Genomic DNA, 18,644 nt, shown 5'->3' with positions numbered 1-18,644 from the left:
AGAGGCTGGATGTCCATCTGTCGGGGATGCTTTGATTGAGAGTTCCTGCATGGCAGGAGGGGTTAGACTGGATGGCCCTTCTGGTCTCTTCCAACTCTATGATTCTACCTACAGTGGACCCTTGTTATACGCTGGGGTTTGGTTCCAAGATCCCCCATGTATAACAAAATCAGTGTATGCTCAAGTCCCATTAAATATAATGGCATAGCAAAATGGTGTCCCTTATAAAAAATGGAAAATCAAGGTTTGATATTTGAAATTTATACTTTTGAACATTTTCAAACAGTGTATGCTTGAATCTATGTATAACAAATCCATGTATAAGAAGGGCTGACTGTACATCCAGTCCACTCATACACAATACATACTTGGCACGTTTGTCTGTGCCTTCAAGTCATCTCTTGACTTATAGTGACCTCATAAATTTCATAAGGTTTTCTTAGCTAAGGAATACTCTGAGGTGGGTTTGCCAATTCTTTCCTCTAAAATATAGCCTACAGCACCTGGTATTCATTGGTGGTCTCCCATCCAAATACCAGTCAGAGCTAACCCTGCTTAGTTTCCAAGATATGACAAGATCTGGAGCCTTTGGGGTATTTAGGACTTCCCGTAGCACATAGCCTCCTAATAAGTTAACCCAATTCACTATACTCTGATAAGCACTGACTTCTCTTAAAGGCCTTTCCTAACTACAACACATAAGGTCCCTTAATGGGAATGTCAAGGACTAAGTCTTGGATTTTGGGCTGTGAGAACTGCACCCTGAAACTGAAGTTAAACAGTAAACTTGCATTTTTAAGTGTCTACAGGAACATCTGTGAGGTATAGAGTGGGCCCCCAGTATCTGCTGGGGTTTGATTCCAGGACCCCCCCTCCCCATGGATACCAAAATCAGTGGATGCTCAAGCTCCATTAAATACAATGGCATAGTAAAATGGCGACCCCAATATAAAATAGCAAAATCAAGGTTTACTTATTGGAATGAATGGCCATGAATGGTTGAATCTATGGATAAAAATCCGTAGATATGGAGGCCTGATTGTATTTTGAAAAGTAACTTCTAAAGTGAGTATATTGAGTAGTATTCTTAAGCACTGTTCTTCAGATAGTGAATGAGAATCCACAAGGGAAATGTGGCCCAACCTATAAGGTACCTCACACCAGTAACACCAACACATACTTTATTGTCTCCTCTTTGGTAAATTGGGGGGAAGGGTTGATGTCTGTTAAAAGAGAAAGAGATGATAAGATACAGGAGGGAAGAATGGAAGAAAGAAAATGAGAAAAATTGGTTCGGGAGGAAGAGGGGAAACATGGTAAACTAAAGTGCATTCCTATTCAGAAAAGGATGAGCTAAGCTTAAATCCTTGATAGGTATGTGGATATAAGGTTCCAAAAAATCAAATGATTTATGTTTATAGTAAATGAATTACAAGTACTACTGTATTCTTTACTGTATTCTCAGTAAAATTAATTTTTTTAGAAATCTAACACCTATTAACCAGGAAATAAAGAATGCCTTCCTGAATTCCTCATTATTTGTAACCACACTTTATTGAGCATGGGCAAAAAACACATATATCAGATCAGACAATACAGGGCTTTCTCATGTCTGCAGCCACTCTGTGTAAGAAAGCATTTTCAGAGCTAAGGGAATAGATTAGATCCAGACATACCTGAGGAAAAATGCCACATGTACATTAAGTTCCAGACATGCATTTTGTTCTCCTTAGTCAGAAGAAACACTGAGGTTTGCAACATATGCAGAAAGGGCAGAAGATATACAGAATTACACAAAATGTACTGCACTGCGGCCTGTCCAAATTAGGAAAGTATGTGGATGGTTATCTCATTTTTATTCACCAACATTTAGACAGGTAGGACCAAGAGATAGGGGCTGGCCCAAGGCCAGATTTAGTGACCAAGTTCTGATCTAGCAAGTGTCATTGCTGAGCAAGGCTTGAACCTGCCACTTGTCCAAACACTCATTCACTCTGGTTATACTAGTGAACAATGGCATTTGCCCTCAATGTGTATTAACTGCAGAACAGTAAAAATAAGTAGATTTCACATGAAAAGTCAATTCATATAGCAACCTGAGATGGAAAAAACAGACTGTGAGTAGACACAATTACATCTGCAAGGTGAAAAGGTGTTGTGGCTTATACTGCTACTGCACAGAACCACCAAATGGTCAAAGGAAAGTCTGTCTGTTCCTTCCTTGAATGCAGCGAACTTACTATCTATTATCTCCCAGGTCAGAGACAGGAATCATGTCATACTTCAGATATTGCTGGATATAATTCCCAACTTTCCTCACCATTGGCTATGCTGACCACTTGTTGGGGCTTTCAGTCCAACTACAGCTGAATGGACAACATAATTCCCACCCTTGACCTCAAAGAGTGCTGCCCACTTTCTCCATCTAACAAACAGAATGAGGACAATATGAATCCTATAATGTAACTAAACATATTCCAAACATTTTGTGAAGACTCTTTCAGCTTTGGATGGTTCTCTCTTTCCAACAGAGTACCAGAAGTCTTCGTTGTCACGCCATTTTCTGCTCAAATAAACCAGTTATCAGAGCTGAGAAGAAACTCTAGCTAGAAAGCCAGAACATCTGAGCATCTCCTGACAACTTGACATCAATATCACAAAAAAAGTTAATGAAGAATTTTTACCTACTCACATACCCAAATGAATAAACAATCATACATCAACTTAAAGAGGGGATGATAGTATTCATAATGTTTATTTCTGTGTTGAAAGGATGACAGTTCTATAAAGTGTCTCCTTTATTTGAATTGAACAGACTGCTGTATATTAGTCTAGGACTTATACAAAAAATTGACCCAAAAAACCTGAGTCAACTTATCCAAGGGTCAAGGTAAGTAGTATACTTTGACTCTTATAAAAAGGAAGCATCCCCGGGTGAAAGGGAAGAATATAATCTGTCCTGGAAGCACTGATCACCCTTCTACTCTCTCATCCATCCAGCCTTTAGGTGTGACCACAAACAGTTATAACTGCTGAAATTTTGTAAGTTCTTTGGCATTGTTTTCTTTTGTTTCATCCATTACATTCTTTGTTACATGCCCCTACGTTTTACTCTTGATTTACCAACGGGTCATATCAAAACCCCTGATTTCAGCCCTAAAACCTGTCCTCGACTTTTACATGAAGTCATTTTATAGTCAAGTATATATGATATAACTGCTCCATTCACATTATGATCAATGGAAGTCCATACAATGTTATACTGAAGATCTAGTCTTGGATGCCTGTTAATTTTTTAAAAAAAACATACCACTTTTTAAATATGATATTGTAGCTGCTGAAAAAACCCAGAAATACAGAATTAAATATATTAATTAAGGAAAGTAACAATGTAACTCAACCGAGAAAAATAAAAATAAAAAGATAAACAATATGAACAGAAGAAAAAGAACATGTTAAGATGACAGTACTGTTCCTGGAATATGACGAGTAATAGTTAAAATATGTTTTTCCAAAATCAGAGGTGCACTTACACTGGATACTTAATCCAGGGTTAATCCAGAGCATTATGCATCAAATGTGCCCTGTCCCAACCACAATGGTGACAAGTACAAGCCAGTCCAAATCCAGTGCAACCCCATGTCATTGTGCAGCTGGGCCAACATTGCATCAGCCATGCTGGCCTGTAACCCTTAGTGTCGCTGCTGTTACCACCGCCATTTTGTCACAGACAGGAATGCCTTACAACCATGTGCCTGGTGCACCATCACTTCTACTGAGGTCAGAACAGGATGTCCCATCACGTGATCGACAAAAAAGGGATCACTCTAGCCCCCCCCCCCCCCACCTCATTGGTTGCAAAGATGCCCCATTCTGACCTCAGCACAAGTGACAATGTGCTGGGCAGACTTGCAGGGAGCTCTTGCCCGTGATGAAGCAGCAGTGGCATTTTCAGAGCTACTACTTCCTCATAGGCAGGAGCTCTGTGTAAAGCCTTATTCCTCCAGGAGACATCCAACCATGCAGTCCAGAAGGCGGGTCACTTTACCTCCTCCTCGTTGATATATGGGTACCTTGTTCTAACTGCAGCAGAAGTGGCAACACACCGGGCAGGCACTCAGAGGGAGCTGCTGAGTCAGTGAGTAAGCAGCAGCGGTGGCTCTGAAGGGGATTCATCCTTTGCTCTTCACTGCTCTTGATGTGTGGGCAACTGGATTGGCCAAATTGGACCCAATCCAACTGTCCACATGGGCAAAAGAACTGGAGGCACTCCAGGGTTTCCTGGATAACCTGGGGTTTTCTGCAACTTTCCTTACTTTGGAACAAAGTCAGGTTAAGGGTAGAAAATCAAAGATCTTGCCTGGATGTAGCCATGTGTTGTGGAGGCTGTCAGAACCAGCTTCACAGTAAGTATGCCGTTTTTCACAGGGCTTCTGCAGACAACCCCTGAATTGTGAAGAAGGTGTTTAATGGGAAAATGAGTTGTTACTGAAATTAAAAGCCACCAGATTTCCGCAAATGTGCCTTGTTTTGTGTGTGTCTGCATGCTTTTTTGAGTTGGGAAGTTTTCCTAACAAAGCAGGATTTCAAACCCTGTCTCCATCCAGTTTCTGATAGATGAAGGGGGGGGGGAGGGTTCTGATGGGATGCCTCCTACTGAGTCTCATTTTTTGTGAATGGGTCATGTTTGCATTGATTTTTTTCTTCCTCAGAGTTACTGGAAGCCTAGATGGCTCATGAACTTCAAAAGTCCTTTTCTAGCCAAGGTTTTCCTCTCCTCTGCACCCCCCTTTTTGCTCTATGATGGTGATCAGCACAAGAAAAGCAACAAAGAAGTCACCAGCATATGAATCACTTCCTAGTCAGGCACTACTTTTCCTGGATAAAGTGATTCATTTTTTCAGAGGCCTTACTGAATTGCAATCCTACTTTCTTCCCAACATCACTAGAAGTTTAGCTACATCAGAAACTATGATACCCTACCAATGTTCCATGGAAACAAGGTGACAAATTGAGTCCAATTTACTTTAATTTTAGCTGCATACTGCTGTTGGGTGCTTCTGCTTCCATACCACTGGCTTTCTTTATTTTTCCAATGCTTTAGATAAGGCTGCTTGCCACTAAGAAAAGTACTCATAGCTAAGAAATCTGCAGGATTCAACTAGAAATTCATAGGGACAACCAAAAGGATGGTCACCTGCAGAGATAGTGACAAATACTAAGAGGGGAAAGGATCAGAAATCCATGGCTCATTATAAACAGAACCTCTGGAGTCCTGGCCTGGTTTATAATGGCTGTAACATATAGATTTGCTGCTGCTTTAATTGTGATGAACTGTACCTAAAATTCTGAAAAGAGTACAGCTACTAGGTTTGTTGTGTGTGCATGTGCACCTTCAAGTCATCTGTCAACTTATGATAACTCCATGATTTCATAGGGTTTTCTTAGTCAAGAGAATACTCAGAAATGGTTTTGCTAGTTCCTTTCTCTGAAATATAGTCTACCATGCCTGGTGTGCAATGGTGGTCTCTGATCTAAGTACTAACCAGGACTGGTCCTGCTTAGCTTCCAAGACCCGACAGGATCTGGTGCCTTTAGGGTATTTGCATTGCAATTACCTTTCCCTGCCTTTCTCCAGATGCACAGTACCCATATTATACGATGTGGAAGCCCCTTCCGACAACCTTCTGCTTGTGACATGTCACATGATGCAGTCCCACCCATACAGTAAATGACCAACAGTGATAATAAAGCTGATAGCTTAATTCACACAACACATCAGGGCAATGTTAAAGAAATTCAACAACCATGCTTTAATGCAAAAGTGGGCTTCATATGTGACACAAACCACATGTGGCCAGTCTGTTTTTTTCTGCAATCCTGCAAGTACCCTTATCACACAGGCAAAATTGCAACTTTACTCATAAAAGAAAGTGGATGGGGACTACATAACTTTTTTTTAAAGAATTGCGCTTCCTAAAGGCTTTACTGATTTTTTGTAAAACAAGGCATGTGGTTGTCTAATATGTCCACCGTCCCCTGAAGTTTCCCACACTTAGTTTACATGATGTTTGAGTTGACAAGACACTGTTTATAGCTTGCCAACAAACCTGGTTCAGAAGACATGAACTGAAGTAGATTTGCAAACCACTGTGTATGCATGCCAACTCTGGCTTGGCAAGTTGCTTCCACTGGCAAACCACCACAGTAGTTGTTTTATCTCCAGAAGTATTAGAGTGCTAACCAGGAAAGATGAAAAGATTAAATCAGACATGCAGCCTTACCCTATAGTTCCAAATTACAATTTGCCCCAACCATGGTTTAGTTTGGTGCTTGAACTGAACCAATGCGCCTTGTGCTGGGAGAAAAGCGGGGTATAAAATAATACACTCTTACCTCGGGTTACGAACGCGCCGGGATACGAAATTTCCGGGTTACGAAGAAAAAAAAAAAAAAAAAATATTTCCGGGTTACGAAGGTTATTCCGGGTTACGAATAACCTTTTGGTGCTTTTTGGCGCTATTTCGCACCAAATCGCGGCTTCTCTGCATTAGCGCCTATGGCTTTCTCGGGTTACGAAGACTTCCGGGTTACGAAAATGGCGCCGGAACGGATTATTTTCGTAACCCGGGGGCCGAGTGTAAATAAATAAATAAGGTACTAGACACCTTAATGCAGTGCGCCCACGTCATACGCAGGCATGCTTTATGTGTGCTGGGAGAAGGGGCGGTGCGTCCCATAAGGGATAATGGGTTTGCGCCCATGGCACGCGCTCCCTGCTACACCGCTATGTGCACAAGCCCCATTAATTTAACTGGGGCTCGAGCATAGGCGGAATTCCCTTTACACAGGGGAGTCCAGCCCAGAATGGACTCCCCCGCGTAAAAGAAGGGCAGACTGTATCAATCAAATCAAATTTTTGAAAAATAACAGAAGATTTGGCCATTCAACTGCAGCACTGCTGATGTTATGCTACTTCTTATTCCTAGATTTCCTCGGACTAGTCATGCCTGAACTTACAAGACCTGTACTTGGTAGTGTTCAATAGCAGTTCTAAGATTTCAATGAAAGACAGAAAGACCAGTTTATAGTGTAGTTCACATTGAGGTGGCAAATGTACATCTGAGCCATACCACTTCAGATTAAAAGTGGTGGCTCGCATGAGTAAATGTTTCTGAAAATGAACAAGGATGTCAGAGAGAAGGCTAGGCAACCCTTTCCTTTCTGTCCCATAACTCATTCTCTGTGGACAGACATACACACAAACCTCTAAGTGAGCCCCCAATCTGAAGGGTGCAATACCAGCCCTGACACAGGGTTACTACCACAATGTGCTCCAAAATTCAAAACCATTTCCCCAAACTAGTAATATACACTGCTACTGGAGTTTCTTTTTGTATTAATCTTTCTGGAAAGGATCCACACATATATATGCTTCCCAGAAATATAAAAATGAAGTGCTAATAATTCTCTGTGGGAGATTTCTGGTAAAGCACAAATTGTCGTTTCAGGAACACTAACAGTAGCACCATTTATTTTACGCTCACAGTTACAACTCAAAACATGATCCTCCATTTTTATGAAGGAAAGAGTCCCAAGTCTTTTGTATGGTGATAAAAATAAAATATTTAATTTATAGCCCACCTTTCCACCTGTAAAGGCACCCATGTAAGCTAACAGTAATTAAATTAGGATTAAAAGTAAGATCTTAATTTCAAATGAATATAAACGCAAGTAAATTTAATATATAACAATAAAAGGACATAGAAACCAAACTGTTCAGGCTCCCTTCGACAGTAGTCCAGTTTACATGCCAAAGGTCCATGTGGCTGGGGAAAAATATTTTCCTATTGGTAGAAAGACAACAGAAGCAAACTCCGCTTCTCCTTCCTTTGGCAAGAAGGGACCTAGTCCAGGAGCAGACACCAAGAGGTCCCTCCAATAGCTACTCAGGTTTGCTTGCTAAGTTCATAAGTCAGGTGACATTGGTACCTGCTCCTTGTTTACATGGAACATGTGGTAAATGGTAACATATTGTGCTTGAACAGCATAATTTTTTTTACTTGGAGCCAACTATCGCTCTTGATCTCAAAGGCTTTTATCATCTCCTAAACAAAATGATGTAATTGTTGAATATTCACCTATACCTTCTGACAGAGAGTAGCTCAGCTAACCAAAGATACAAGAAACAACTTTATAGAGTTAGATCACCAGCACAATAGACTGTATGCCCAGTACTGCCACTAGAAATACCTTAATGATGCCTAAAGCCAAGTGCAGGATCTTTTGAAAGTAGGAGAAAGTGTGCGCCCTGTCAATGAACCACATGGCTCCTTGACACATTTTCTGATGTCAGGCACCACAATGTTTATGCTTTTCAATAAAGTGATGAAGTGCTTCCTCAGAAGAAAAAAGCTTCTAAGAAAGGTAAAATTACATCACCACACTGGCTGGGTTTTCGCATCACAATAAAGTTGGGTTCTAGAGGATTAGCCAAGATTCTGCCCACTGTCCATTGTGATGCAGTACCAATATAGCTCAGCTCATATTTCTAGAATTTCTCCTCCCCAACCCATCCCTAATCCTAGTACGAACCCCAGGATCCACTTGCCATTACCATGAGTGATGTCAAAGGATGGGAATCCCATAAGATAATAGTTTCTCCTCAAGGACTGATTAAACAGGAAAAATCACAAGGTGTTCAATGCCCTCACATGTTATACAGAAAGTCAAACCACTTATGCATTCAATCCATACTTTCAATCGTTCATTTCTTTGACTTGCGTGTTTAAAAATAGGTAAAACTTTAGCCTTCTTGCATTTAGTTTTATGGTTCTTATTAGAAATGTTTCCAAGTCTGAAGGTTCCTTCAAGTTGCTGTTAAAAAGAATTAAAAAGTAAACCAACTGATTATTTGAATAAAACTGGCATCTTAGGCTGCAACTAAGGCTTAAAGCATGGATAAGCATTTAAATGACCTGAATGTGTGTAATGGGAAGAATATCCTTGCCATGGTTATGAGTCCTGGTTTTATGAACTACCAGGAACAGTACTTGTATGTATATAATTTTCTTCACTAAACCACTGTCATATAGTACATTACTTATGAACTATCAAGCTGCATTAGGATTGTGAAGTTAATTATACACATATATGCACACATACTTTACTAATATATTGGAGTTCAGGTAAGACAAATAACTGGATGTATCCTGCCAGTAGGTGAATCTGGCAACAGACTAGATGAAATATTCTTATGTAACCAAATGTGGAAACTAGTCTGTACCATTTCAAATGTGATAAAAGAAAAAAGAGAATGAATTGACAGGAACTGCGACTCAGTTGAGCTTCCTGTTCCCCTTCCTCTGCCAGTGCATCCAAAGTGGCTTAAACGATTATACTACTGCTCCACAGGAAAAGTATATGAAAAATCAATCACGCTTGGTTTCTTTCGTTGCATACACACACACACACACACACACACACACTCAACTGCCTGGCAACTGCTTTCTTATGAGAATGGTAACATCATACCTTACAATGAGAAAATATAAATGCTATGTTGAAAAATTCTGGACAAAAGTTTAAATTAAGAAAGGAAGACCCTGAAGCATCATTTCTCTAGCCAAAAAGAGATGTGAAAGATAACAATTAAAAAAAATATGCTTCCAACAATTGTGGAGGAGAAGGACTGACAGAGGCACTGACCTCATGGGGTAAGGGCTGAGGGTTGGATCTAGACCAGAGGCTATCATTTCAAAATATTTTGGTTCTGTTTTGAACTGTGGCTTTCATTTTATACTACAGAAGCTTAATCACTAGGAAGAGTGGTACACAGTACACAAAGTTCCTCAAAGGCAGATTGTTCATTACTATAAATCTTCCACTCAACCTCAGAGGAGTATTGTGGGTGTCTTTAGGGCACTAATCTTCAGTTTTTCCAGATCCATCTTTAATCTTCACCTGCAATGTGTGTGCATGTATGTGCCTTCAGGTTGCCTGCAATTTATAGCAACCTGATTAATTTCATAGGATTTTCTAAAGCAAGAAATACTCAGAGATGTTTTAGACAGTTCCTTCATCTAAAATATAGCCTATGGTACTTAGTCTCTTATCCAAGTACCAACCAGGCCTGACCATGCTTAGCTTTCAAAATTAGATGGGATTAGGTGCCTTTAGAGTACTTAGGTGTGCGACATAGACCAATTTAAGTTTCTGTCATACAAGTATACCTCTTTCTTCCTCTTCCTTGTTCTCAGTCTGTCCCTCTCATTTTAAAAGACAGTAAAACATTTGAGGGACACAAAGAACAAAAACTGTTGTGATTACATCGAATTATAAAATGCTTGTGAGTCCAAACTCACAAAGTGAAGATCACTGTTTGTAACGTGTATTCTCAGTTCACATGGAAAAAATTATGAGGTCCAACAAATCTCGACTCCAGTAAATGGTTCGCTTGCCATGCCGGGCTACATCTTAGTGCTATACTTGGAGTGTACATGTCATTTCTTCCTTTTTTGTTTTGAGGCAAATTAGTGTTTGCCCTTTCACACAATCCAAGCAACTGCAAGGCAAAGGCAAACTGCAGTTTTCTGGTTTTGAACGTTTGTCTCAAAAGTGAGGAAGAATCTCCACCCATCAGAAGAACTCAAACCATGGGCTGGTACAGAAAATCCAACTATACATTACAAAGAAAGCATCATAACAACAACAACAACAACAACATTCTTCCATCTCCAGAATTCTCAGCAATATGGAATGGTCCTTTTTGGTAGAGGTTAGTGTTGTCTAAGGTAAGTAATTACAAAGCCAGACGTTTAAAGTATTTGGGCTCTGTACACTGACTTTATATCCAGGCACCAAGATTCACTAAACAGAAACAGAAGCCTGGCTTTCACCAGGAGGGACACCAGAAGAAGAAGAAAAAACTTTAATAAAAAAATAAGCTGATTTGTTTAGAAAGTGATTCAAATGACCCATCAAAATAGTAAAGAATTTTAACATTACACAACGTCTAAAAGTTTACTTGATCTAGTTTGTTCAAAGTCACCCCTCCACGTATTTTTAGAAGGTATTTTAAAAATGTAGACCATGAAGAGCTGTGCTACCCATCAAAGCCAGTGGGTCAAGTTATATAATTGCAGGGAACAAACAAGAATGAGGAGAGAAGAGCATGGGAAGAATGTACTTCTTGGGTCATGCTTAGAACACAGCTGTATGAAGTTTTATGTCAACACAGAATGCCTTCACATTGCCTTTTTACAGTAATATGGAGCCAGTATAGTGCTACCAATATTGATTCCCCCCCCCCCCTCCAAAACCCACAAGGAAATTGAAAGTGGCAGGAACTCTGCACGTACTAAAAGTATTAAGCCCACAGCTCAACAGCATCCTTTCAAATGGCATATTGGATTTGGGCACGAGTATTAATGTGCCTGTTATTTCAAGCATTAAGGAAACATTTCCCACCCAAGTTCTAAGCATGCTTAGAAATCTGTCCATTCTTTCCAGGAAAACAGGAAATGTTGCAGTGCTCCAATGTGTTTGTCTCTTTTAAGATATTTAGGCTTGCAACTGTGGTGACAAATTAGGTGAGTTAAAACCACACCTCCTAGGTATATAAAGGAAATATACTGGTTTTCCCCAGATGAAAAACAAAACTGCCATGGGTAAGTCAGAACTGGGAGACATAGCAAACCTTCTCTCTCCCCCAGTGCTTCCCCCCGAACCAGGCTGGAGGTGCCCCTTGCTCTTCAGTTTTGTTTTTTAAAGGAAAGATAGGAAGATCTAATCATAGATTGTCCCTTTATGTTGGCCCTGAAGTTTGTAATTTTCATTACCCACAGGGCAATCCTCTGGACTCCAAGGGATGCTGGCCAAGATTTTAAGGCAAGCAGAGCTATTTCTGTACTCTCTTCAGCATCAACAAAAATGAAGATTCAGTGGACAGTTTTCTATATTTCTAATTTCAGTTTGGATTAGAACTGTCATATTACATACACACACATTTCAGTTGGTTTCTGAAGCATTACTTTTCACACACACACACACACGTGGATCTTCTTCAAGGGTCATGCCATTTGTTGTAATTTTTGGTATGTGCTTCCAAGTTTCCCGCCGACTTATGGTGACCCAAAGGCAAATCTATTATGGGGTTTTCTTGGCAAGATTTGTTCAGAGGAGGTTTGCCACTGCCTTCCCTGAGACTAAGAGCATGTGACTTGCCTAAGGTCACCCAGTGGGTTTCATGGTCGAGCTGGGAATCGAACCCTGGTCTCTGAAGTCACAGTCCAGCACTCAAATCACTCCGCCATGCTGTACAGTACTCTATTTAAGCCCTTGCTTATTTACTTTATTTAAATATTTATATCTCACCCCCTCAACGTGAGGCACATATAAAATGGATTTAAAGCAATTCAGAACAATGTGTGCTTAATCTCTTCAACAACCACAGGCCCAGGAATGATGGTTTAATACATATTTTGAATTGGTAGTCCATTTAAAGAACCAGCAGTCCACCAACAATACATTCCATGCCATAAAAAGTTCATCCTTCCCAATGACTCAGAGACTCTTCTAACAGCTGCTGCACCATTCCAAACTCAAACCCCACTCCCTTCTTCACAGTCCTGGAAAACTGGTCACTATTGCTGCCCAGTCCCATACTCCTACTCACATACTTGAAACACCATTTCAGTTCTTCGCCTAATCTCACCCTCAAAACCAAGGTATGCCTTCCAAATCTCTCCTTATCCATACCTCCCAATAATCACTGTCAAAGTTTCTTTCTCCCAAACAAAAAACAAATTCAGTTGTTAGTCCCAATTAGAATACAGGATGGATCTCCCTTATCTGAAATGCTTGGGATGAGAAGTGTTTAGGATTTCACAGTTTTTGGATTTTGCAATATTTGCACATACATAAGGAGATATATTTGAGATGGAACCCAAGTCTAAACATGAAATCCATTTATGTTCCGTATACACCTTATATTCACAGCCTGAAGGTAAATTTATACACAGTTTTAAAAAAATAATTGTGTGCATGATACTAAGTTTGTGTACACCGAACCATCAGAAAGCAAAGGGGTCGCTATCTCAACCACCCATGTGGGCAATTTGAAGTATTTCAGATTTCAGAATTCTGGATAAGGGAGACTCAACTGTTGACCCAACTGAATGAATGGGAATTTGTCAAGCCAACACTAAGGTAAGTTTCACTTATTTAGTGGGTTAACTAACAACTGAATTTTAGCTAGCAATGGGAAAGGTATAACCCTAAAGGTGTTGATGAACTGCAGCACCCAGAAGTCTTCACCACTGGTCCTACTGGCCAGGACTACTGGGACTTTCCATCCAATAACATCTGGTAGTCCATCTAACCCCTCATTTAGGCTAAATATTTATTAGTGACCAACTTCCAAAATATTGAAAACTACTGTGAAGTCATGACTTGGGTGGGATCAAATCTATTGTATCTTTGAACAGAAACTAAAATCATTTTCTAGACTGCCCAAGTCAGGGCATCTGTACACATTTGGTTTAAGTTGATTCTGAAGGTAAGGAAGCATCTATCAATTATTGTCTCCTTTTGACAAGCTTTCTAGCACCGACACTACTGTGATGCTCATTTATGCTTTTACTGCAACTGCTCCCAAGGGTTCAGTGGGTAGCAATGTTACTGACTCAGAAACTAAATAATACTGGAAGTAAAACCACCGGAGTGTAAGAATCACAAACTGAACAAAACCAGAAGGAGAACCTCTAGAGAAGGCATAATAAGCTTTAAATTAAATTTGTAAGTTAAGTCACTTACCTGAGCCAAAAAATTAAAATTATAAAAGTTTAAAGTAAACACAAGCTGACCAGGACGGAAAGCTATAAAAAACCTGGTTCCTCTTATGCCCCAAGCATTTGAAATAGGTGAGCAAGGTAGACAGGTTAGTGAAATTTCTATGAGTTGGTAAGTTTTGCAGTTACCTGGAAATTTGTTTGGAATGAAAGCCTACACCCATCCTCCAATCCAATACTGAAGCACACTCATAATATCAGGTAACTTTTTTATTGCAATAAGCACATACTGGAACATCTTCAGGATCCAGCATGGAGTAAACCACACGATTTCAGACAAAACAATACTAACCTTGACAAACATGCAACCATTATTTCTAGAAGCTAGCAGCTTTTCCCTGAGGAGACCCAAATGTATCATGAATACCCTATTCTGTGACAGATATCTCTAGGGTCACACAAAATTAGGTACCCCGTGAGTTTTGGCAGTTCAAAGCCTTACTCATGGCAGCAGTATTTTACAGTGCTAGGGATTTCTGAGGAACACGATCTGTGCCATCTATCCTGGGAATCTGTTTTAAAGAATGAAAACAAAGCTCACAAGGGAGTTTGCCACCTGTCCAAACAACAACCACCACGATGGATCAGATTAAGGTACAGTGAGCTCAGCTGCTTCTAATCTCACTTGTATGTAAGCCTCCCCATCCATCCCTTGTAAACCATGAGAGGCAAACAATTATTGTCAATTTTCAACCTAGCCTTTTCTCTAATGTACTGCATGAGCCTTTAAATCACTGGTTCTGGGGACTCCATGAATGTCATTGACTTATCTTACGCAAGAAATACTCAGAGGTGTTTTTGCCTGTTCCTTTCTCTGAAATACAGCCTACAGCATCTGGTATTCCCTGGTAGTCTCCCATCCAGGTACTAACCAGGTCAAACCCTATTTAGCTCCCAAGATCACCTGGATCTGGTGCCTTGAGGGTATTTCTCTCTATCCAGCCCCTAATTCTTTGTAAAGAGAGAAAGGGAACCAAGCAATGAATCTGACAGTCATCCTAAGCAATGGCATTCCATCCCTCTACACCCAGATCGCAAATGGAGACCCACAGACAGACCTAAGCCAGACGCCCCTTCATTTCTCCAGCGATGAGTCTGCATTTCTGTCCCCAGTACCCCAGTCTCGCTGGGCTGAGTCCTTTTAAAGGCATTCAGATGAAGCAAGCCGCCAAGCCTGCTGCTTGCTTTCTCCCCTTCTGGAAAGGACGAGCAGCATACTGTACAGGCAAAGGCAGAGAAGGAGCCAAAAGATACTGGCAGGAGGGAGGAAAGCCCAAAGAGAGCCCTTCCATCTCTCCCACTGGTTAAAGGGGTGTTTGGAAAGATCCTCACTCAATCATAGGGGGGACACCTTTCCTTTTTGGGCTTCCTTGGTGAGATAGCCCTTCTTTTTCTCTCTTCCACAAGATCGCTTTCACCTTGGGAATCAAAGGAAAGAGTCATCACTGCTGCCTTTTGCATTCGCCAAACCCAACAACCGAATCCCCCTTTTGCTCCAAGATAGTATTAACTCCCCAACCCAAGGCAGCAAAGAGGCGTCTGTGACTTCCATTTATAGCCCAGCAAGCTCCTGCCTCGTGCGTGAACACACACACACACACACACACACACACACACACTCTGCCCGAATGAAGAGAGCATTTCCAGTTCAGCTGTGCAATCCAGGGACACACAGGCCTTGCTTCTGTACTGAACACACGGCAATCTCCTTCAGGATCTTATGCCTTCCTTGGACTCACCTACACAAAAACACACACATACACAGTGCAGCAATGGTCCCTCAGTGCAATTAGCCAGCCTTCTCGCTTGTCGGTTTCTGGTAAAAGCCTGCCCTGAAGGAAGCTAGCCCCTTCTTCTTGTCCCTTCTGCCTTTCATTTGCAACTATCCCCCCCCCCCCCCGCCATCAACAAGAAGCTGTTCGTCTTCTTATTTTAAGTTTACCACCCCTGTAATAGGATACAAGGAGGTTACCACAACAGCTGGAGTGGCCATGTAAGGGAAGGCGCCTGGTGTCAAAAGCAATATATTTCTTTAAGCTATGTAAGATGCATGTGTTCCTTTGACAACAGGCTCCCAAGCACAAAGGCACCCAGTGTCCACTCCATGCGCCAGATTCATCTCATATCACAATCCAAAGGGCAGCCGGGGAGGGAGGCAGACCTGTATTATTTAAACAGACTGCTTTTTACAAAAAGGAGGAGAAGATATTCTATAACACAAAGGTTAGGAAACAATGCTTTTTTTTAACTACAGTATTTGTTTTATTTCCTCCTCCTCCTCCCGGAGAATGTGGCACCCAGAGGAAACGGTTTTGTTCCCTTCCCTTCCATCTCAGGTGACCAGAAACTGTGACAAAGGCTGTGTGGGGAGGGTGACATGGAGGCACACACTGAGGAAGAAGGAGCTTCCAGGGGCTGCCTTCTTTGAGAAAGAAGGGGGTATTGCTACTGCTTTTAGGGAGACATGTTTTTTCCCATAGGGGATGATGCTGGGGATGCTGCAAGAAGGGACCAGAGCAGCTTAAAGATGACCCAGAGCAGGAGGAGGGAAGGAGGGAGCCTCTTTTCCCTTCCACCAGCCTCACTTCCAGGGTATTATAGGAAAAGGCACACAGGACCATAAGATTATAAGGGGGGGGGGGGGGGAATCACAATTGGGTGGAGACCCTTCCTTAAATCCTTAGACGCTTTAAACCAGGGTGACCAGGGAGTCCTCCTTTCCTAGGACATGTCCTCCATTTCTGCCTTTCATCCAGGAGGAATCTCAAGACATCTTCCATTTTGAGAAGCACATCTACATTTACAGGAGTGCTCTCAAGCTTTGGTTTGGTCATGTCCTCCATCCCCCCCCCTTTCTCCATGGTGGTCATTAGGACCTAAGAAGCAGGGATTTCCATTTCTGGGAGTGTGTTTTGAGCTTTGGTTTGGTCACCTCCTCCATTTTGAGAAGCATGCATTTACATTTATAACAGCAGTGCTTTACACGCCCTCCATTTTGAGAAGCAGGGGCTTGACATTCACAGGAGTGCTTTCAAGGCTTGCCTTGGTCATGTCCTCTATTTTGCTTTTCCTCCTCAGAGGTTATTAGGATTTGAGGAGCAGGGATTGTCCATGTGTGTTTTGAACTTTGGTCGGGTCACATCCTCCATTTTGAGAAGCACAGATTTACATTTATAATAACAGGAGTGCTTTGCAGGTCCTCCATTTTGAGAAGCACAGATTTACACTGATGACAGGAGTCCTTGACACACGCCCTCCATTTTGAGAAGCAGGGGCCTGACGTCCACAGGAGCGCCTTCAAGCTTGGCCTTGGCCCAGGTTCCCCCCCGCGAGGCCCTGCTTAGCAAAGGAGGTCCTCCATTCCGAGGGGCTTTTGTCCTCCTCCTAAGACACACCTGAGTCCTCAAGGCATCTGCAACTCAGTCCGACCCTCCAACGCGGGAGGAAGCCCTTCCCCTCCAGACTCACCCGATCGGAAGAAAGCCGCGATGTCTGCGGAGTCCTTGGCGGCGGAGGCGTCCTCCGCCCCTTCCCCGGCCGCCGCGTTGCCTCCGCCGCCGGCGCTGCTGGAGGAGGAGGAGGCGGAGGCGGCGGTGGAGCCGCTCATGGCTGCCGGCTGCAGGCTCCTCGGCGCCCGGTCCCTCGCTCCCCGCCGCCACCGTCTAGAGGGGCTGGGACGGCCGGTGCAGCAGCCCCGGGAAGGAAGGAAGGAGGGAGGGAGGGAGCTGGCCGGCCCTCGCCCTCGCCGCCTCCTGCCCCTCCTCCCTCAGCCCCCGCGGCCGCCCCGCGCCGCCATTTTGTGTGCCATGGCCAAAGTGGGAGGGGAAAGAGGGAAGGAAGGGGCCCAGTCCCCGCCCAGAGGAAGGAAGGAAGGGAAGGGAGAGAGCGGAGAGAGAGCAAGAAACGCACGCTCGGGAAGTCCCGGAATTCTCCGTTCCCGGTTCGCCTCCCGGCGCTGATTGGAGGGGGCGAGGAAAGGACGCCTTCCCATTGGCTGAGAGCGGCGTATAAATAGAGGCCGCGGAGGGAGGCCTCGGCCAGAGTGAGGAAGCCTTCTGTGGAGGGAGGTGTTGAAGGCGATGGTAGCCCCGCCTTGGCACATATATGTGTACACACACACAACCACACACCTTCTCTCACACACAAACACAGATATATATAGATACATACACGCATACATCTATCACCACACACCCTCTCACACAAACACAGATATACACACACATATGTAACCACACACCCTCTCACACAAAGACATACATGCACACACATACATAACCACACACCTTCTCTCACACACAAACACATATATATATATATATATATATATATACACGCATACATATATCACCACACACACTCTCTCTCACACAAACACAGATATACACACACATATGTAACCACACACCCTCTCACACAAACACATACATGCACACACACCTTCTCTCACACACAAACAGATAGATAGATAGATATTTAGATAGATACACGCATACATATATCACCACACACACTCTCTCTCACACAAACACAGATATACACACACATATGTAACCACACACCCTCTCACACAAACACATACACACACACACATATGTAACCACACACCCTCTCTCACACACATACATATATATGCACACATACATATATACATTATACACACACACACATATATATGTATAAATGTCTATGTGAGAGAGTATGGTTAGAGGAAGGAAAGACATAGGTACCTGTGCCTTGGGTGTGTGTGTGTGTGTGTACACACACACACACACACACATATATAGACATACA

The 18,644-nt window shown here is 42.4% G+C and overlaps 1 protein-coding gene across 1 annotated transcript in view; it reads right to left on the bottom strand.

Annotated features, from left to right (window-relative positions):
* TRIO (trio Rho guanine nucleotide exchange factor) overlaps positions 1-17,557 on the bottom strand; it is a 289,861-nt gene extending 272,304 nt beyond the window's left edge. Inside the window, exon 1 of the mRNA XM_089516462.1 lies at positions 17,319-17,557. Coding sequence (XP_089372588.1) covers positions 17,319-17,457 — 139 coding nt within the window. The 5' untranslated portion in view covers positions 17,458-17,557. The remainder of the gene's footprint in view (positions 1-17,318) is intronic.
* Between the last annotated feature and the right edge of the window lie 1,087 nt (positions 17,558-18,644).

This window comes from Sceloporus occidentalis, unplaced genomic scaffold, assembly GCF_023333645.1.
Source record: "Sceloporus occidentalis isolate IW3139 unplaced genomic scaffold, rSceOcc1.0.p SCAF_3, whole genome shotgun sequence".
NCBI classification, from domain to species: Eukaryota; Metazoa; Chordata; class Lepidosauria; order Squamata; family Phrynosomatidae; genus Sceloporus; species Sceloporus occidentalis.
The sequence above is the reverse complement of the archived record's forward strand: the minus strand, read 5'-3'. Positions and strand labels throughout refer to the sequence as shown.